Source organism: Charadrius vociferus, unplaced genomic scaffold, assembly GCF_000708025.1.
Source record: "Charadrius vociferus isolate BGI_N301 unplaced genomic scaffold, ASM70802v2 scaffold220, whole genome shotgun sequence".
NCBI lineage: Eukaryota > Metazoa > Chordata > Aves > Charadriiformes > Charadriidae > Charadrius > Charadrius vociferus.
The window spans coordinates 1,066,099-1,088,269 of NW_009646506.1; the positions used below are offsets into that span (position 1 = coordinate 1,066,099).

Here is a 22,171-nt window from a genome sequence, read left to right on the forward strand (position 1 = left end):
TTGCTGTTTCAATCTGAGAGAGTTAGAAGCACAAGCACGTTACAAACAGAGCATCTTTTTTTCCCATTGCAGTGCATGGTGGATTTTCTGATTGGCTTGAATGGCGAGCTTGCAGTGTAACTTGTGGTCAAGGTGTTCAGGAGCGAGTCCGTCAGTGCAACAACCCTCTTCCAGCAAATGGTGGGAGGAGGTGTGAGGGCCCTGATACAGACGTACGCAGCTGCCACAACAAGCCATGTCCAGGTATTTCTTTAATGAATTGATACTTTTCATGTGCCTTATGTCAAGTGCCCTAACAGTGAACCATTATCACCGTGGATCTTCATGACAGATTAATTTGCCTAAGAAGTTGGAATTCATTTTGACTTTTGTGGAAAGGAAGAGGAAATTTCAATAAACACCGCAAAAATATTTTATAATTAGACCTGTGGGGTTTTCTGTTTCTTAGTGGACGGCAACTGGTCCGAGTGGGGGCTATGGGAAGAGTGTTCAAAGAGCTGTGGACAAGGTAACAGGACCAGAACCAGAACCTGCAGTAACCCACCGACTCAGCATGGTGGGAAGCCCTGTGATGGCAGTGCTGTGGATTCAGTCATGTGCAATATTAGGCCTTGCCCAGGTAAGAGAAGAGTGGTTTAAAATTGCACAAGGAGCTGCCCATATAGGTTTCTTTTTTTTCCCCAAACCCAAATTATCTCAGCTTGTTTCAAATTTCTAAATTATAAAGGAATTAAGCTCCTTTTTTTTTTTTTTAAATTGCTTGTAATTTATTGAATGGCACTAGATTTAGGCAACAGAACTCACAAAAGTAAGTGCAAGGAATATTCTCAGGAATTTCTCTTTTTTTTCCTCCAATAAAAATGTTAATTTTGTATTTTCGTGTTTTCCGGTACTTGTTACCCATGTTCTCACAGAGTAAAACTCAATACTCCAAACTTATTCTGCAAAGCCAATTAAAATGAAAAAAATCCACAAACCACCAACTATTAAAAAGTCATGTAAAACATGATAGTTAATAATTTAAGACATTGTCTGTATATTTTTCCTCTGTTGTTTTAATTTTCAGCCATGTCTTTCTCCTAACTAGCTGAATGTTCAGGTTTCCTTCCTGTCTTTGTAGTATTTCCTGTGTTTGACAGGTTGTAGTTTATTCATAACCCTTCACCACTGGCATGTTTCCTTCCATGCAATTTTTTATTATATTGATTTTTCCCTTTTGCCCTGGCTCTGCTACCACCACGATGCCAAATGTTCATCCACTGGCCTGAGATCCATTTCTCTAGAGCTTGGCAACAAATCAGTTCTGGCTCCTGCTTACTGGTAGCTACTGAAGCTGTGTGCCAGCTTTTAGCTAGGATGCCCCTTCCTCTGCTGAGACCTTCAGCCTAGCAGAGGGCACTCAGAGCCAGGTAACTTAGGAAAACACCAGATTTGATCAAGTGTTCAGTTCTGTTGTTCCAAGATTGCTCTGAGGTGATGTATTCAGAAAACAAAAAGGAAAGAATTAATCTCTCTTTTGCAAGCTGTTGATCCCGTTCAGCTGTTGCTCGAAGCGAAGGTTTTTTCAAGGGCTTATTCAGGATATTTCATTTACTGATATTAAACAACATAGTTTTTTTGCCTGAGGCTGTGGAGCTCTAATTTCAAGTTAAAGCAGCTGTATGGTTTAAACAGTTTTATAGCTGTGCTGCCTTTGCAGTTGATGGTGAGTGGAGTTCTTGGCTGCCATGGGGTCCTTGCAGCGAGACTTGCGGGAAGGGTACTCAGACACGACTGAGACTCTGCAATAGCCCCCCTCCTTCACACGACGGGTCGTACTGTGAGGGGTCTGATGCACAGATGCAGGTTTGCAACAAGAGACGCTGCCCAGGTAAGATGCGTCGCACGCAAAGAGAACAATGACAAACTTATAATTTCCTTTCCAAATTCTACTTAATTTATATCAAAAGCTTTCCAGTTCTGAAAGTGTAGTCCCTGAAAAAATTCCGTTCAAGCCTTTTATTTTCACTGGCCCCTGTCACTATGTTTAGCATCCCTCTATAGACCTAACGTATGGGATTTCTTCTTCTATCCCCGTCTCTCTTCCTTTACCCTGCCGCTGTGCAAAAGCAGCATTTTAAATCCTTGGCAGCTCAATTACAGGTTTCCTAAACATTTCTTTTTTAAATTTTCCTAGGTTCTGTTATTCATTTATCCTTTTCTTCCACATTTCAATGAGCCCTTCATGACTGGATAGGAAAACTCACAGTTTTGAAATGTGACCTCTGTTTTTGGCTGAGTACAGGGATAACGAAGGGAAATTTCATGAGGTGGAATGTGCAGCAGTTCAGACTGGATCCTTCTGGCTTCATGCTCCATTTTGCACATGCAAGGTCCTATGCCAAGTCCCCACTGTAACTATCAACTGGTAGAAGAGAGAACTGACCTTGTGGTAGTTGAGCAACTGAGACCGTGATATTGTGCATTTATCTGGTTTGATGTGCTGCTGCTGAGGATGCTAATGCTTACAGCTAGTTTGTGACTGAGACTGATTGGCCTCTTCTCAGCCACCAACTGAAGTGTTCACGTGGATGTACCTGTGACAGTTTGTGTCACCATCTCTTGGGAGATCAAAGACCCTACTATTCAACTGCTTAAACCTGGCTCATGTAAGATAATGTAGTAATAACTCCTATAAACAGCTGAGCCAGTAAGTCAAACGTTGGTTAGGAAGGAGTGAGGAGAAGTTAGTCATGATTACATCTTCAGACAGCGTGGCTGCAACCAGAGGAGGATGCACAAGCACAGACTGGGGTTTTGGGATGGCACTAGTACTGGCCATCTGCCCAGTGCGGTAATTCCAGGGACTACTCTGTATATGTTACTTGCTTACAGATACCTAAAACAGTGTGAATGACTGAGCCTGAGGACTGAGTGATCCCTGATCATGATTCTGGTCAGGCTTACAGGTTATTTAAGACAGGTCATGCTTTTCTCCAGTTTCACTCCTGGAAATCCCTATGCAGAAATTCATGTGTAGCTTAGAAGTTCTACAAAGAGACAATAACATCCTACAAGTCAGTTTTACCCTGATATAGCACTGATTTACTTTGTTATTTCTAATGTCAGAGACTGTAACTGTATCATGCTATGCCTTTCTCACCAGTGGATGGGAAGTGGGCCACGTGGAGCAGCTGGAGTGCCTGCACCGTGTCCTGTGGAGGAGGCAGCAGGCAGAGAATGCGCCACTGCTCAGACCCAGCCCCACAGTTTGGGGGTCACAAATGTGAAGGAAACGACATACAAATTGATTTTTGCAACAGCGATCCTTGCCCAAGTAAGTGCTTTGGAATAGGCTGCTTCTCTGCTTACTGGGGTTTTATGTATGCATGATAGGAAGGAAGCCCTCCACAAATCACACACTCCCACAAAAATTAGAGAGTCTGAAGACAAGCAAGTGGTGCTAGCTGCCTGGCAAGAGTGAAAGCATCTTTTTGTCAGTCAGCATGATTGGGTCATTTTAAACATTAACTGTTAGGAGCACAAACCAGCAGCAGCTGGTGCGTAAGCTCCTGCTGGACTCTCAGAGGTCACGCGCCTCTCTAAAGTTACAACTGTCCAGTCAGAAAGTACTGCAAAATGAATCTTTCTGTATCTCACAGTAGAGTGTAGTGACTCACTTGGTTAATAATGTCCTGCATACTTTCCTATGAACAGTGACATTCTGGAGTTGGTTAATATACTCTGAGAAATCACTGAATGCAGGGCAAGATAACTTTCTTAGATCTTTAATGGTCTAGGGTTTTTATTTTTATTTTGGGAAAAGAAATGAAAAATATACTTTCCAATAGGAATATTTTCCTAGCTTGACTGTCTGGTTTTATGTATTTGTTATTAAGAGGAAGACAGAGAAAATCTGACTTATTTTTACAGTTCACGGTAACTGGGGCCCATGGAGTAGTTGGGGAACTTGTAGTCGAACGTGCAATGGAGGCCAGATGAGGCGATACCGGACCTGTGACAATCCTCGCCCTGCCAGTGGTGGGAGGACATGTGCAGGAGCTGACATGCAGATCCAGAGATGCAGCACTGAACTGTGCCCCGGTGAGTGCTCGGGCTAACAGAAGTTAAATGCAGCTTTCCCTGGAAGACTTCAGGGTATACGTAATGTACGTGAGATTTTCATGTTATGAAAGCAATGTAGAACATTCTTGTAATTACTTACAATTTCATACAATCTAATAATCCACTCTCACTTTTTTCTTTAAATGACTGTCACCTGACAAGGATTTTCCCCTTCATGTGTTAGATTTTCCCAGAATGAGGTGGAATAATTCAAAACAAGAAGTAGCATAGGAAAATCTCTCCTACACCTAGCAATTCTACTTAGTTTTTACCGTAAATATAGTTTATAAGAGTCCCAGTGAACTGTCATAATATATTCCAGGAGCAGGGATGAATGCTCAGCTCTAAGGCTTTAAATAAAATGACAATCAAAGCAGTTAATTGATTTACTGATAATACATAACTAAGGGGCAATCATTGAATTTACACATTCAAGATCAATATCAGCAATACAGCAGATAAACAACAACGCTACTGAACACCTACAAATTTCTAAAGACCCTCCTATAACTCATACTAGAAAGGGATGATTATTATATTATAATTAATTCTGTTATAATAATTTAAAAAATTATTAAATCCCTCCTCTATGCGTACCCCTTTACACGCCCTCCTCCTGTGGGAGATGCGCTTTATGCGTACTTATGCCACGTTCAACACACTGCTGACCCACACAGTGGTGACAAAGCCCCCAGTGAGGCCACATCCGCACACCTGAGGTGTGGGTCTCTGCTCGTTGCACCCCATAGCATCAGCCCCACTAGCTGGATACCAGCTGCTCGTGGTGTGTGAGGACAATCCTCCATTAGGTCTCGGTGGAGGTTACAGTGTCAAGTCCAGTCTGATTGTTCCTTGTTTACTCCCCTCTTGCTTGGGTTTATCCTCCCCAATCACAAATTTTCTTGCTGTTTTTTAACTTTTCAGTTCCTTTGTTACTGTTATTTTGGCTAATGGTTGTCTTAAGCAAACTTTTTTCATTGTTACTTTTCTCTTATCATTACCAGTTTTGGGCAAATGTCCTATCAGATCCAGATACTCCAGATACTATGTTCACACAGTGTACACTTAGGTTCCCGTTGTATCATCTGTTGCTATCGAGGCCGTGCTACAGGAGGAGGCTGTGCAGACTCCTGCACATGTTTACTTCAAGCCAAATCTAACTGACCTCTTATGAGTGTTCAGATAGATAGAACACATGTTCTTTATTTGCAAGATTTATGGTTTGTTTGGTTTCTGTCAATTTTATACCCATGCAATCTCAGATATTTTCTTTGTAGGAGTGAAAGCACTCAAAGCTCTAGACAGCTAGCTTGTCTCTCCCGTGACAGGCTACCAAAAACTATGACAGGAGAGTCTGAATATTGACAGCTGTTCTTTACGAACTGGTTTGTGATGGATCTGCATACATGCGACAGTGTTTTTCAGTTTTGAAATCAGCTTCTATCTAGCCTGATACTTTCAGGGAACTGATGCAGAGACTGGCAGGAGGCATCTCTGCAGAACCTCCTGGGGCCAGTGGCTGGGTGAAGTCAGGCAGCAGTTGGTCATATATCTCTTCTCCCCATAGAGCAATGCGTAGGCAGCCATCCAGAGCCAGCTTGAGGCTCACTACCTGCACAGCAGACCTCTCTGTATGCAGCCCTTGCATGATTGTGCACAGGGACACATGTAGTTTACATGTAGTCGTTACCATCAAGAAGGAATGACACAAAAGCATCACTGATGCAACCTGGAGCATGTAAAACGAAAAGTCGCTTTCTTCATTCGTTCTTTCTTCAGTGGATGGAAACTGGGGACAGTGGCAAACATGGAGCCAATGTTCTGCTTCTTGTGGAGGAGGAGAGCAGACCCGAATACGCCTGTGCAGCAATCCAGCCCCATTAAATCGTGGACGTCCTTGTCCTGGAGACTCCTCCCAAATATCCAGGTGTAATACCCAAGCATGTCCTGGTGAGTTAACTTACAGCCTGCATGCCATGACAATATGGTGAAAGCCTGTGGGACTCCTAATTTGACTAGTACTCTCCCATGTCTTGGCAAGTTGACCAAGTAATTAAATTTTTTGGCTTAGATCTCCCCTGCAACTGCAGCTGGATAATTTTTTTGTTAACCTGTTACATGGCACTGGAGTATGCTGTTGAACAATTGTTGCTTTTCAGACAGGGCTGAGTGCGTAAGGTGATTCCCATGTTATTGTGCATATATCTCAGACCACATATGTACAGCATCCCGTTATTTGCAGGTCGTGAGCTTTACTCTTGCAAGTAATGTAGTAATATATGTAGAAATATTCTTAAAATGCTGGAAAATATTTCTGAATTTTCTCTCCCCAAAAATATCAGACCGCAGAATTTTCACATGGGCCTTTTTTTTTTCCCTTCCTCCCTTCTCTCCCCTGCACAGGTGGGCCTTCACGTGCTAAAGGCAGCATCATTGGAAATATTAATGATATCGAATTTGGAATTGCTTTCCTGAATGCCACAGTAACAGACAGCCCTGACTCTGAGACTAGAGTAATACAAGCAAAGATTACAAATGTTCCTCGGAGCCTTGGTAAGCTTTTTATTACTTTTTATCACTTTTTTTTTCCTTGAACCAGGCTGAATTCTGTGCAGTGCCAGCTTTCAGCATTTCATTTCATTAAGTGTCACTGAAGAAACTGATCTAAACTTTTCAAAGACAGAAAGAGGAAAAGGAAATCTTCAATATTTACTTATAGTACGTAAATGTTTGTAAAATGATTCCTCTGAATATAACAATACATATTTTTTTTCTGGTTTAAATCTTGAGGATTACAGTAGTTTTAGGTCTTCATGTTTAACCCCTACTGATGCGGGTTGCATGATGTTAGGAAAAAAGCTCTCAAATGTTATGTCGCTTTTCTTTCAGGTCCAGCGATGAGAAAGCTGGTTTCTATACTCAGCCCGGTTTACTGGACAACTGCAAAAGAAATTGGAGAAGCAATGAATGGGTTTACGCTCACTGATGCAGTCTTCAAGAGAGAAACTCAAGTGGAGTTTGCAACTGGTTAGTTACCTGTGATACACCATCTCCTCCTGTTTCCAAGAAGCTTGACAAATACTGCATTTCTTAAAATATAGCACATAACTGTTGCTGAATTTTGAGTTTTGTGCTTATGCCAATATTTTCTTAATGACTACGGCTTTCTGAGGCTTAAATGCAGCTTTTAGGATGTAATATGAAATATGTAATGTTTATATTATAGGCATGGTATGCCTTATAAAAATATGAGTATAGAATAACTGGTGAAGGGATCTCAATTCAGCTACTGCGTGGCTAACATGAGTCTCTGGTTAGGAAGTTTTATAAATCAATGCGCTCGTAATTCATAGGTGAGATTCTGCGAATGACTCATATTGCCCGGGGCTTGGATTCAGACGGAGCCTTGCTGCTGGATGTTGTTGTGAACGGCCACGTGCTGCAGCTCCAGTCAGTAGCTGATGTTAACGTGAAGGTGAAGTTGCTCAAGATACCACCCTCTTCTCTCATCGATATATACTTCCTCTGTCATCTATATTAAAGCAGTAGATGCTAAGTCCTGAAAACTGTTTTATTGTATGTAACTTATTTTGTGCCTGGTTTAATTGATAGATGTTAACATTGCCTATGAAAACCAAAAGTTGTCATCAGGAAGGCAGTATTGGTCATGCAAGATTTTTACATGTTAGAAGGTAGTATTGAAAAGTTTCTCCAGGGCTAGTTATAAGAAGCAGGCATGTCAGGTGTTGCTTTCAATAGAGCTATCAAGATGCATCTTGAGCCTGTCTGACTTTTTGGTTCCCCTGAAGATGACACGATCCTCTCTTATGCCATAGCACCTTGCAAAAATTTCTGAATATTACTGATGATTTGTTTGCAGCTACAATTATGTGCAGGCTGGCAGAGAAACATTCCTGTGGCTGATAAAGTTGCAAAGACAGGGGATTAACAGATTCTGAATCAGATTACATCATGGTATTTTATGTGTTCTTATCATGCACGCTGTCATGATGCTGTTAGTGATGTGCTCCTTTCTCTGCTATAGCATCAAAATTTTGTCTTGTAGAGATACCCATTATGTCAAACAGTCCTGTTATGGAATTAATCTGAAATATTTTACAGAATTTGCACTTTCAAAGATTGACATTTGTCTGTGAACTTCTTCAGGAATAATCAGAGAGGGCGCTTTGCATGGTTGTATGTCAAAAGGTTACAATCTCGCTACTCAGTTGCTCTACCTGTTGTTTCTAGAAGATATTCTCTGCTGCTCCTAGTAAGATAGCATCTATCACTGACCTTGTACTCCTGATAGAAAAATGGAGTTCAAAGGAACTGTTTTTCTATCTTTTTGGTGTAGTGTAAGTCATGAAAAACATTTTGCTTAATATAATTATATATGTGGTATTAAAGTTTTGGTTTAAAACCAGGTCCTTGATAATTGGTTTTACTGTGAAAGAAAGAACATTCTTTAAAGTTGTTTTTATGAAGGTGGTAATTAGTGGTAGGTAACCAGTAAAAATGTTCTAATATATTAATCCCACACTACAATAAGTATACATGAAGTTCTTGATATTTTGATACACTGCAATATGTAGCATGTCCAATATTTATACCTTTTTTCAGTGGCAGAATTTTTCTCTACTGATTGTTTATTTAGCACATGTTGTCAGCATCTGACTTAGAATACAAAAAAAATATTTAGACCTCAAAAAATTGTTACTGAACAATAAGTTCATTTTCAGGTTTTTTTGGAAACGCTCAGCTATATCTGCCATCATCAGGATCCTCAGTACCACAGCCTGTTTCTTATTTAAAGAATTTCTTATTTAAAGAAATATACCAGATGCTGTTATGATTCAAAATAAGAGTAAAAAAGGAAAGTGTTTTGTGAAATACGATTTGTTCAGCTGTTAAGTAAGAAAACTTTTTTGAGAAAACATCTCATACCACTTTAAAATACGAAGACCACAGTGGTGTTGGCTCTACTCAGTGGCTGATGCTTGAATCTTGTTGTTTCAGGATTACACAGAAGATTATATTCAAACTGGCCCTGGGCAGCTGTATGCCCATTCTACTCGTCTCTTCACTATAGATGGAGTTAGTGTTCCCTATACATGGAACCACACTATCACCTATGACTACACTAAAGGAAAAATGCCTTTCTTGGTGGAAACACTCCATGCTTCCTCTGTTACAACAGAGTACAACCCATTGGAAGAATCTGTGGCTTTTAAAATCCACGCTTCCATTGCAAAAGGTATTGTTCTAATCTTCCACAAAAATAAAAATATCCTATCTTCCTAGAATTCATTACCTATATTCTCAAAAACTGGTTATGGCCTTGAAAGAGGAAATGCTGTTAAACTTAGGTAATTTAGATCCTGGGACCTACATGGCTTGTTAATATACCCATAGACTAATATGTAAAAGGTGTTGCAGTCTGCATTTACTCTTCACCTGTAGTCCTCATCGATGATGTATATCTGCATTTGCTGACATTGCTAAAAGCAGTGCTAAAAGCATCCCTGCTTCAGACAGTCTACCTAAAATATTTGTCAATTTCCTTGCACGTACCTTTCATTCTCTAAAAATAGAATTACCATGGTTTTTGTGGGGGGTCAAGTGTTGGTGGGTTTTTTGGTTTCATTTGGTTTTGCATAGCTAAACCAAGATACACTACACAGCAAAACCCACATAAATTTAAGTAAGGTAGGAAGGAGGCTACAGAGGTGGAAGAACATGCAAAATTCAGCTCTAAAATGGATAAAATTACCTAAGTCATTCCTCCAATTGAACTTGTCTGGAAATATTTGGCATGTTCAGAAAATATGATGCTGAGCTGCAGATTGAAAACTTTACTGGTACTTCATGGCTATATTTTTTTTAAGGCCAGTTATAAATGATGTGCAGTTATGCAGCGCTGTGTAGACACGTGCCTGTGTGTGGTCTGTAAATGTGGTGAGCCCTAACTCAGAGGTGGCAAGCTTGTAGCTCCATCAGCTGTTGTGCTGTGCCATGACTAAGTGCTGGCTTTCATTAACCTTTTACCTAAGTGATCTTAAGGAATAGGGCATACATTTGTGTAAGCAGGTTTTCCTTTGAGAAGTCATACTTGGTTAGCAGAAAGTTCTGTTACCTTTTTGGCCTTTTTTTACACAGTAAGACCTAACATCATCTTTCAAAAGAAGTAACTCAGGTTTGAAAGTAAATGAAGCAGTGGGATTCCCTATCTCAGTCTTTCTTTTCAATAAGAACGTTCTAAATGAGTGAAGGAATGATTTTCCCACTTGCCAGACTATGAACTAACTCATTGTGCAATTTGAAAACCAAGTAAGGGTTTTTTTTTTTTCCATTTATAAAGAGATCTGATAAAAGGAGGTCTCCAGATCAAGTTATGCCTATGCATAAATCTGTCCAAGCCTTTACTGAACTTGCATTTATTTCTTCCAACAATTAGTATAGTGCTTCTTAAAAAAAATCATACTTATTGAATCACTTTTCAAGCAGCAAAATACATATGGTCTTTAAGCAATTTCTATGAGAGTTTTCCATTATAGTTCATAGTACACATTTGTGTTCTTCTACAGTGACTTCCCACAATCTATGACATGGTGATTTGTTTGATTTGGGTTTATTTCCCTCCTTTTACATGAAGTGAAACTGAATGGTCTTTATTCTTTTACTAATGAAAGCTTTATGGAGGAACTTTGCAGGATGTATCAGGCTGGGATACAACTTGCAGTCACTCTGAGGGAAACCCCGCACCTGTTTAATGTTTTTCAAAGCAGCAAAACCCGTGTACTACTGACTTTTAGTGCTTAAGTACAAAAACCACTGAAGTCTGGATTTTAAAAGTTCCTATTTTAGTGTCCAAGTATAATAATTCATTTATAAATAGCTGGGCTGAAATTCTTAATGTTAAAGGTTTTTTTAAAAGTAATAAAATGGCCATATTTTCATTCACAAGTAACATGTGCTTCCTTTACCCTACAGGAGATCGTAGCAATCAGTGCCCTGCTGGGTTCGGTTTGGACTCAACTGGGCCTTACTGTTCAGGTAATGATGTGACAAGTGTAGTGTGCAATCACGGACTAACAGAATGGTTTGGGTTGGAAGGAACCGTTAAAGATCATCCAGTTCTACTATCCCCTACCGGGGGTGGGGACACCTCCCACTAGACCAGGCTGCTCAAAGCCCCATCCAACCTGGCCTTGAATACTTCCAGGGATGGGGCATCAACAACTTCCCTGGGCAACCTGTGCCAGTGTCTCACCACCTTCAGAGTAAAGAATTTCTTCCTAATATCTAATCTAAATCTACCTTATTTTAGTTTAAAACCATTACCCCTTGTCCTGGCCCTTTGGCCCTGGTAAAAAGTCTCTCCATCTTTCTTATAAGCTCTCTGTATACTGGAAGGCTGCAATAAGGTCTCCTCAGAGCCTTCTCTTCCCCAGGCTAAACAACCCCAACTCTCTCGATCTTTCCCATATCAGAGGTGTACCAGCCCTCTGACCATTTTTGTGGCGTCATCTGGACCTGCTCTAAGAGGTCCATGTCTGTCTTGCGCTGGGGGCCCCAGAGCTGGATGCAGTATACAACCACCAGAATGTACACCTTTACCTAGAGTTTCAAAGCATGCAGTACATACTTCAAAAAGTGTAAGTTACCATGGATAAAAGGATGCGGATCCAAAGGCAGATGATGAAGACTTCACTTCTGCGCTCATCTAGAGTATAAGTAGTGCCCAGACAGCTTTTCAGCAGTGCCTCAGATGCCATTGGGGGACACGGAGCCGTAGTATCTGCTGAGCCTGCAAAACAAGGCACTTGTGTGATCTGTGTGGAGGGAAAGACAAGTGTTGGCAACCTAGACATCAGCCCACTAGAACCAGACTGTTCCTGCTTGGGGGATGGAGGTGAAGAGCAGGTTATGAGTATTTTAGCTGTCTCCTCTAGATGACGGTCACATTTTGGTTTAGGGAGAATCATTTTATATACTTTTGTGGATATATTTCATCGCCTTGTGAAAGCTTATAAATTAAGAAAATTAAACAAGATACGCTACACCATCAAAACAGTTTAAAACCAGGAAGACTAAAAATAAGGTAGCTAAAACAATCTTCCCCTGCAGTATTGTCTGTAAAATGAGTTCTACAGCTTTAATATGGAAAACATAGTAATCTTTGCCTGTGTATCTAGGAAGTCTTAAGTCTAACGCTGAAATCCATCAGTCCTGTTGTGAAGAGATTCTCTGGAAAAGATTGTATCAAACATTCATTACTGTGGTACTGCCCCAGTCCTGCAGAGCTTATACAAGATGCCAGCAAACTGTGTTCATGTAGGTTTGGTAACTGTAAAAATAAAAGTGGAATATGCACTACTGAACTGTTTCTGTGAAGCTGCTCTGTTGCTAGATCTAGTTTTGCCCTGTGGGCTCTACCAGATATATACCTCTTATGAAGGGTTTGTTTGGTATAGTTTCTTGTTAAGTCTTGTGAAGTCTCACTGGTTTTTAAAACGTTTCCTTGTTCCAGATGAAGATGAATGTGCTGTGCGAAATCCTTGTTCCCATACCTGTCATAATACTGTGGGATCTTACTACTGCTCCTGTCCGAAAGGCCTCACTATCTCTGCGGATGGTAGAACGTGTCAGGGTAAGATAAGAGTTGCTGTGGACAGGTTGGACACAAAAAGCCCACTAGGGAAATGTTCTGTTTGGTCTGGGCCATTTTGTAATTACAAGAGTATAATTTATTGGTGGTATTCCAATTATTTCGTATCTAAATATATTTGCAATCAAGTATTTCATAGTTGATCATGCTCAAGACTCTACTTAATCTGTGTTTCATTTTGACATGGTGAGGTTTAGAGCTTGTTTTTAATTACAGATATTGATGAGTGTGCATTAGGTGGACACACTTGCCATGCTGGCCAAGACTGTGAAAACATCATTGGCTCATACCGCTGCGTGGTTAGATGTGGGAACGGCTTTAGGAGAACAGCTGATGGATTTAGCTGCCAAGGTGCGGAGAAGTCTTTGGGTTTTCATTCTAGCTTTCATAAATGGAAAATGCTGTCTTTCACACAATTGAAAGTGACTTTTTAAAAGTTGTATTTCCAACTAAGGTGTCTATAAATTTTCATTATTAAGGTTTTGGGGTGTAGTGTTTTTGTGGGTTTGTTTTTTGAAACCCTTTGCTTTTTCCATCTTTAGAAATAAATTTTAACTCCTATCAGGGAACAACCTAACATTCTTGCTTTTGTGTCCCACGTGCATTTTCTTTTACAAAGAAGTGAAAGAAGTAAGCACTTCTAAACATACCTCAATAGTGTAATAACTAGAGCTCAAAGCAGAGTCCAGAATGTTGCCTCAACCAAAACACTGTGCAGGTAAATGATAACAAGGTGATTCACAGCTGTTATGTCAAGGATGTGTATTGTTCAACAGATGTTAATGAGTGTCAAGAGTCCAACTCCTGCCATCAGCGTTGCTTCAATACTATAGGAAGTTTCCACTGCGGTTGTGATCCAGGATACCAGCTAAAGGGCAGAAAGTGCATAGGTATGAATGAATTTTTGAATGTTCATTCCCTCTTTCCAATGAACATAGTTCAACGTTCATTGGTTACTATATTTGTTATCAGAAACCTTTATGAATTAATATCCTCCTATGGATCATATACTTAGTATGTATTTCTGAAATTGTTTGTAAAATCCAGAGGAAGTGGGAATTGGGGTGACTGATAAATGTGCATGAAATACATTCAAATGCACATACACAGTATAATTATAGCTGGATTATTCTGCTCTTTAGGAACTGAAAATAAGGAGGTGAGTTCATTTCCATTCTTGCCTTTTGTTTTGTTTTGTTTTGTTTTTTAAATAAGATGTGAATGAGTGCAGGCAGAATGTATGCAGGCCCGATCAACTTTGCAAAAACACCCGTGGTGGCTATAAGTGCATTGATCTGTGTCCTAATGGAATGACCAAAGCAGAAAATGGAACTTGTATTGGTGAGTAGAAGTGTTAATGTACTGTATGATGACAGTAAACACAGGTACAATGATGAATTTAAAAAAAAAAATAATTGTGGAGATAGTCCATGGCCAGTTATTAAGATTTGCAGATATTAAGGCACCAACTTTTTTTCATTTATGTGAACATACATATTTAACTTTTTTTGTAATTGCTATTAAAAGAATAGATTCTCCTTGCCACTTCTAGTTTTCCATTGCTTTTAAGAAAGAACAGTAAGGTTTTCCTCAGCATTTTTTCTGTGTTGTCACCTTGAATTCTAGAAATTGTTCATTGACTGAAATGTTTTACCCCTTGTGTGAATGCTTTCTTAAGAGTTTGTCTCAGGAGCTCTGAATCAAGATCATAGATCCTTGCGGTTATCAGCAATGCTTTTAAACATAAATGAAATGATGTCACATATAATACCAGATCTTCTTTTTTTTTTTTTTCTAATGGGATATGAGAGGAAAATTATGTTTCTTGGAGAGTAGCTGATCAAATTGGAAACCTCAATGAAAAGTTTTGAAAATTAACGGAAAAAGCGTGTGTAAATGCAATACAGTTGAAAACCTTATCTGTGTATCTGCTCAAAATCTGCTTTCAGATTGTGAAACGCAGATTGTGATTTGTAAACTGTTACAGAATAATGTCTAATCGTGGCACAAGGTAAGAAAAGTATATATGCAGGGGCCAAATTCACTTGTGGCTTAACTGAATTCCTTATTCATTAAGAAGTTTAAAGCTGTAAGAAGTTTCAAGAAAAATTTCCTATTTGAAAATTGACTATTTCCTATTGCCCCATTGCTTGCAGACATTGATGAATGCCGGGATGGAACCCACCAGTGCCGCTATAACCAGATTTGTGAGAACACACGAGGAAGTTACCGTTGTGTGTGTCCAAGAGGATATCGGTCCCAGGGAGTTGGAAGACCTTGTGTGGGTAAGCTGTCCAATCACATTAGTATCACATATTTTCTGCTTCTGCTTTTGGCTGGGCTTTCTGCTGTTACATATGTTACAATGCTATCCCATTTAAAGACTATGCTATGTAGACAAATTTGCTCTGAAGTTCAAAGTTACTCATCTAAAACTAATAGTCAAAACTAAAGGATGCCAGTGATGGTTATAAATCCATACTTTGAAAACAAAGTCTACAAGGTTTTCAAAGCACTGATGGATGTGGCAAGCTACCACTCCACAAAACGCTTCATTTATATAAAAATCAGGTCAGATTTGTTAGTGATTGGACAGTGAAATGTGCCTGGCTGTACCCTGGACTGCATTGATTCACACCTTAAGGCAGTAAAGCAGGGAGTGACGTGGATTCCTCTAAAGGAGAACACCCAAAGTAAGTGTGTTGCAAGAGTCACGATACACCCAGAACTCGCCTCTGCAAGTGAATGGCACAAACTCACTTACCCACCCGCTAGAATTGCAAAGGGCGTTCCCCATATGGGTAGAGAGGAGGAAGCTGATGCACATTTATCACTTTAAGCCCCCCTTTCTGGTTTGGGTGGATCACAGCAGGGAAGGAGGATTCCTGTCAGTCACAGGAATGCTGACCATGTGCTATCGATGTAGAACCTTTCAGCATTAAAATGTGCAGAGCTTTCTCCCCCACACACGTGCATAGCATTTGAAGGATGCTCTCATAGCTCTAACATGGATAACTAGGGAGTTTAATGAATGGTGTCACTGCAAGTGCATAAAATACTTCCTGTCGCATTTCACAGACCTCAGAATGGCACTAGAATAATTTAGATTCATACTTTCTGTATTTATGTGGAATATTTAAAATATAATAGCTGATCTACCCTGATAATAATGATTTGTGAATATTGGTATATTCACCCTGAGTGAAGTTGGTTTCAGTTGCTCTCCTGTATCAGAGAAGCATTCCTCCATGATGACTTCTTCAAGATTAGCTTTCATGAGTGATAAATAGCTGCTTTGGAGAATAGGATATTTTTTTTTTCTTTTTAAACAACCTAAGATTTTGGACTACCAAAAGCCAAGATTTTATTTTTTTTAAAAGAGATTAAATTGCAGTAAGAAACTGCTTGGCTGTAGACCAAGACATTACTTCCACCAGCTGCCTCTCTACTGAAATAAAATCAATCCCAGACTCCTTAACATATATTAAAACCATTTAAATTTCTGACAGTAATAAGCTAGATAAGTCTAGGACTACAGACTTTCACAAAACACTAGCAGCTGCCCTAAAGCTGTCTTCTGACCAAGGGCCACCAAAAGCTTCCTCTGAAATTAAAGTATGACCTTTATGCACCTTTGAATTTCTATCTGCTTAAAAATATATTTAAAATATAAATTCATCATCAAAATATAAATTCATTCATGTGTTAATAAAATCCAGTTTTCATTGTTTCCAATGAACACAAGAAAGAGTTGAAAAGTAAGTAGGACCCCAGACTGAAACAGAAGTATTGAACTTTGTTCTTACCTGTGCTACTCTTACCCTCTGTAAAGTCCTTCGTGTCATAATTCTCCGTTAAATGGGGATAAGATGCTCATTTGTCATCACAACACCCATAGATATATGCGTACCCATTTAACTCAATTACAGTATTTCTGTGAACTGTATTGGATCTCAACATGCCCTATCATAGATGGAAAGGCATTATCAAAACCTTTTATAAAGCATTTTTGCATATAATATGTGCAAGCCTATCTAGAATTTAAAATCAAATATTATTCTTCAAATTAAAGAAAGCCAATTTTTTTGGGGATGGCTGCAGTACAAATGCAAGTGGCTTGTGCTCAGTTTTGCTCGTTTGCACAGGCAGCTTCTATAAAAGAAATTGCTTGAATTTTCACCTATTTTCTGTCATTATTTCTATGATAGTCGTCTGTTTCTTATCCACAACCAGTTCCAACGACATTGGTTGTTGTAAAGATGTTAGTGCACGCCTCTATTATCTATTTTATGCAGGTAAAGAATGTTAAACTTGGCAATTAGAAAATAGTGGAGTGTTAAGGAAACAGTGAGTTTCAGTATTCTTTCATATGTATATGAGTTGTACATTTTTCATCTGGTGCACACAATAAAATAAAGGAATATAAACTTAAAAGTCTTTTTAGTTGTTGCCGTGTTAAAAGTTAAGTTTTCTTGTTTGTAACACCTGACAATATTACCCTAATGATATTTCAACTAATATGTAAAGTTTCAGTTAAGTGTTTGTGAAATAATTTGAAAAATACTGCAGTAATTATCCCTGGATTTCCAACTCTCAAATTATTAATGATTAATACCCCCCAAAATTCTTTAAAATATATGAAGTATTAAACAGTTAATAAAAATACAATCTATTATTCTATTATGTTCCTAAACAGTATTACTTTTTAAATACCATTCTCATACATTGCTTTTCTCAGAGGCATACACACTGCTTAAAACACTATGTTCAGGGGGGACAAAAATGAAATTGTAATAATGCTAGCTTAATGGCATTCTTACGATAATAATTGAAAAAATATACACTTTCCACTAATATAATATAATTAAACCCTTATTGAGTCACCATTAAAATTGGCTCTAAATTTTAGTAAAACAAGGTTTGTAATAGAAGTCAATTATTGATATGTTGTTTTGAATCTTAATATCATGTCATTCTGGAGTTGCGCATTCCTGTTTGGAATTAGCAGGTTTTTGTATTTTTCTAGTAAAGAGTGAATGTAAGTTTGAAAAGGAATACTGTGTATGTCAAATTTTCAGCTGGGCCCGAAGCAACTCGATGAAAATATTAGAAAATTCTTTCTGATAATGTCAGAGAGACTGTGGGGGAAGGCCTGGTCCTACAGTATCCTACAGTATCCAACAACACTCATATTTATTTTGAGTGAAAGACACTCATCATGTTATTTCCTTAAACCTTTTACCATATGCTCACTGCTCTGTTCTGTTTTAAGGATGAATATTTCCTGCTAGGGTTGGTCAAATTACTTTGCATTACAAATTAAAGGGAAAATGAACTTTAAAAAAAAAAAAAGCTTTCCTTATGAAAACAAAAATAATTCTGCTTAATAATTGTACAAAAGTGAATTAATATTTACCATTAAGTCTCCAGCTTTTCATAGCTGGCATGGCCAAGAACAACATGAAAGGTTGGAACATACCCAACCTCTGTCCTCTGCAACCCTGTGACGACGTCCTCAAGACCTGATTTTTTCCCCTGACGCAGAGTACAATAACCATATTGGAGCTTTTGAGCTTCCCTCAGTACCACTTTGAATGAATTTCTAATGCCGTATTTCTCAAGAATGCTCCGTGTTAAGTATCTTCCTTTAAGGAAGGACCTGACAGCTTCTCCCACTCATCTGTGTAGCACTCAAGAAAAAAAATAATTACTGAAGTAGTAGTGAGCAGCTTAGGCTGAAATGATGTACAGGGTGGGTCCTAAGGGCGGCTTATTCTCAGAGTGCATCTCTTCTGGTAACCAGCAAACTGCAACCAGCAGCTTTCAGGCTATCCCACAGCCCTGTTTCTGCAAAAGCAGGGGAACAGACTTGAATCCCCATTTTATAGCCACACCTTACCGTCAGTAACACTCGAGGCAAGACCTTCCGCAGAGTTCTTGTCCTACATGAGCACAGTCTTAGGTCACAAGTAGCCTTACAGGTAGAATACAGGTAAATTACTGTACAGGTTAGAATAACCTGTCTACTTGGCATTGTGTTCTCTATATTTGACTGCCTTCAAGATCTTTTATGTCTTCAGTTTGTTCACAGACTGAGATAAGTATATATGTACATATATACATATAGTTATGTGTTGTTGTTTGTTTGTTTTTTCTCCTTTCCACATGGTTTGTTGCTCTGGATCATGTCACATGAGCAGACATTAATGAATGTGAACAAGTGCCTAAACCCTGTGCATTTCAATGCACCAACACCCCCGGCAGCTTCAAGTGTATCTGTCCACCTGGACAACATTTATTAGGTGATGGGAAATCTTGCGCTGGATTGGAGAGATTGCCAAATTATGGTGCCTATTACAATAGCTATAACTATGCTCAATTCTCCCCTGTGAGAGACAACTATCAACCTCAACAATATTACAGGCACTCCTCAAATCTCTACAGCTCCTTCTCAGAGTATAGAAACAGCAGAATACCTTTCTCCAGGACTAGAAGGAACATTAGAGAAACTTGTCCTGAAGGCTATGAGGCAAGAAATGACAGATGTGTAGGTAAATGTCAGTCATATCTATGCAATTCTCTTCTTTTGGTCCTTATTCTTAGGTTACTGTTTCATTTATACCAGGGGCTGATGGTTTCTGGTGCTGTGTTTTTTTCATGTTACCCTGATAAATATTCAGAGTTCTGCATGTTCTTGTCTCCTGAGCACATTGTAGCAAAAAAGTTTTCAAACCTCCTCCTCCTCGTAACCTCTTGTTTCACATGTGCTGCTTATTGTGTGTTTGCAAATTATTTCCCTCTGTTATTCTCTTTCTTCTGATTACAGTAGCTCACCTTTGTGAATTTTGTCACACTTCAAAATAGACCCAGTCTAGTCCTGGGGACTTGTCTTACATCAGACTCCCACTGATGTTAGTAATAATCTGGTTCAAAAAGGTTTTGAATAAAGATTTTAGAATTGAGCACACTAGGATCATTGCCAACACTGCTACAGGACAGTTAGTCCCTGCCATGCAGGTAATAAAAGCAGAAGCTTTTGAATTATCCGTAGTTATGATATATAGCGGGTTGTAATGTAGTTCACTGAGCGTGGAGAGACTGATTAGTAAACAAATGGGGGTTTGTCATAAGGTGCGACAATGACAGCACTGCCACTTCTTTTTCCATGATGAGGGGAGCGGGCAGTTATGGTAACTGGCAAGCTCTGCCCCAATTTTTTTTTTTTTTAAGAGGTGCAAAGTCTCAGAGCACACTTGAAAACCAACAGGAAACAAAGGTATTTGGCACCTCTAACTATCAAGCATTTAGCTCACTTCCTCCTTACTCCATGAGCTTTTCTGAGGTTTTTCAGTGAAATGCTGCTATTTTCACAGATATTGAAAATTTAATTCAGCTCCTCATGAAAGTTGAAAGGAACAGCAGCCTGTACTGTTCATTGACTGATTTGTACTAAATGTGAAGAAATTAGAGAAGTTAAAAAAAAAAACAAAACAAAACAAAACCCCAAACCCAACAAACTACTGCTCAAAAGCTATTATTCAGTTAAATTATTTTGTGATAATACTGCTGAGTTCAGGACTAAGGGTACCGCAGTCTAGGCCTTACTAGAGCTTGTCCCCGTGCATTTAAGATAGCAGTTTGTGGTGCATTAGCTACGTGCCCCAACTTAGCGTATATGCCAATGACACTTCATAGGAGGCACGATATACTTCCGGGATAAATAGTGATCTACAGCTGGATTCTAGCAAGCAGAATTACTACTATAATTATCTAGCAATATATAACATTGAAAAATATTAACATACTTTTATTAATAAAACTTACATATACTGAGACATCAAACCTTGTATTTACATTATAAAGACATTTCAGTAGTTGTATACATGCAGTTTATTGTGGGTATAGCAGTTTAATTGAATGACCTAGGAATATAGCTACCGCTGATGAAAGGGTTAAGCTAAATCTCTGATCTTCACCCCAGCTTCCAGTTTGAATTCGTTAACATTCTTGTACTTCTGTTCCGTTGGAATAAGCATCTAAATTCAAAAATTACCGTTTAATGTGAAAAATACACCCAAATGATGCTTTTTTAAAAGAAAGTTCTTTCAACAGACAACCGTCAGGATTTGAGAAAAATGTACTGTAAATTTCTACAGTCACATCTGTTTCTCTTCTGTGTTTGCATTTTTATCTAATGCAACCTGTAATGAGATGTAGAGAGGGGAAGCAAAGACCTTCCTTACACTGTTTTAATCATGCAAGTCTTAACTCTTGCATGAGATTAACTTAATTAGGATCTCTGTTGCTCTCCTGAATTGTTTCAAATTTCATTGCAGATGTTTCAAAAACTGAATTGTTCACTCTCCTGAATTGTTTCAAATTTCATTGCAGATGTTTCAAAAGAAATTATAATTATATATGATTTGTGTCTAAATCACACTAGTCTGCTTTGAAAATTTTACATAAAGTGTTCTGGTACTTCTATATTTGAGAGGGAGATGAAAAAAAAAAAAAAGTTAAGAGCATTTATTGATAATCTGCCCAGATACTGAGCTTAATTCATCCCCATGGCACGAGGAAGATCAGTTTGGAAAGGAAACAGCTTTGCCTGAGGAGAGCTTAACTGTAAGAACAACTCCTCCACTGTCAAGACTTCCTCTGACAAGATAACTAATCTGGGCATTTCCTAACGACACTGCCTAAAACCTTATTATCAGGCAGCTCAGCCTGATTTCGGGGGCAAGACTGTATCTGTATAACCTTGTTGATGTATGCAGATTGCACATCCCCCTTTCTTCCCGGAGCTCTGTATCAGGACTGGTCTCTCCAGCTTGAATACAGATTATGGCTGCCATCAAAAGAGGTGAGGGCTTTAATTATTATTAAAAACTTTTAAGGAATGGCACAGGTAAGGTGTGAAAAGACTTGCTAGTCTTAGACGTTCAACTCCGCCAGAAAACAAGATCCTCACAACTTCCACCAACTCTGTCTGTGTACTTGTATATAAATAGGACAAAAAATACCTTGGTTCAATACCAGGTTCAAATAATCCTGATGTGTACGTGTTCATGTTTCTTTCCACAGACATAGATGAATGTGAAACCAGAGATATCTGTCAGCATGAATGCAGAAACACCTTAGGAAGTTACCAGTGTACTTGTCCATCTGGTTATCGCCTCACGCCCAATGGCAAAACCTGTCAAGGTACGGAGATCCCTTTGAGTGTTCAGAAATATATTTGTAAATAAATAAGATACAAATCATGTTCAATACATGTATAAGCCATATGAGATTTGGCATTCAATATTTCAAGTTTCAGAAGTTTTTATATCCCACACTTTAACATTTCATAAAACACCAGCAAATTAGACAACTGTAACATTTTGTTCTCTGAAG

General features: G+C 38.9%; 1 protein-coding gene across 1 annotated transcript in view; it reads left to right on the forward strand.

Annotated features, from left to right (window-relative positions):
- The window catches only part of HMCN1 (hemicentin 1), a 214,230-nt gene that overhangs the window by 190,046 nt on the left and 2,013 nt on the right, over positions 1-22,171 (forward strand). The window contains exons 89-106 of the mRNA XM_009884504.1: positions 73-243; positions 449-619; positions 1,700-1,870; positions 3,146-3,316; positions 3,913-4,083; positions 5,884-6,054; positions 6,508-6,657; positions 6,994-7,131; positions 7,458-7,579; positions 9,124-9,361; positions 11,098-11,160; positions 12,638-12,757; positions 12,992-13,126; positions 13,552-13,665; positions 13,991-14,116; positions 14,932-15,060; positions 18,976-19,326; positions 21,860-21,979. Of these exons, the coding sequence (XP_009882806.1) occupies positions 73-243; positions 449-619; positions 1,700-1,870; positions 3,146-3,316; positions 3,913-4,083; positions 5,884-6,054; positions 6,508-6,657; positions 6,994-7,131; positions 7,458-7,579; positions 9,124-9,361; positions 11,098-11,160; positions 12,638-12,757; positions 12,992-13,126; positions 13,552-13,665; positions 13,991-14,116; positions 14,932-15,060; positions 18,976-19,326; positions 21,860-21,979 (2,832 nt within the window). The remainder of the gene's footprint in view (positions 1-72; positions 244-448; positions 620-1,699; positions 1,871-3,145; positions 3,317-3,912; positions 4,084-5,883; positions 6,055-6,507; positions 6,658-6,993; positions 7,132-7,457; positions 7,580-9,123; positions 9,362-11,097; positions 11,161-12,637; positions 12,758-12,991; positions 13,127-13,551; positions 13,666-13,990; positions 14,117-14,931; positions 15,061-18,975; positions 19,327-21,859; positions 21,980-22,171) is intronic.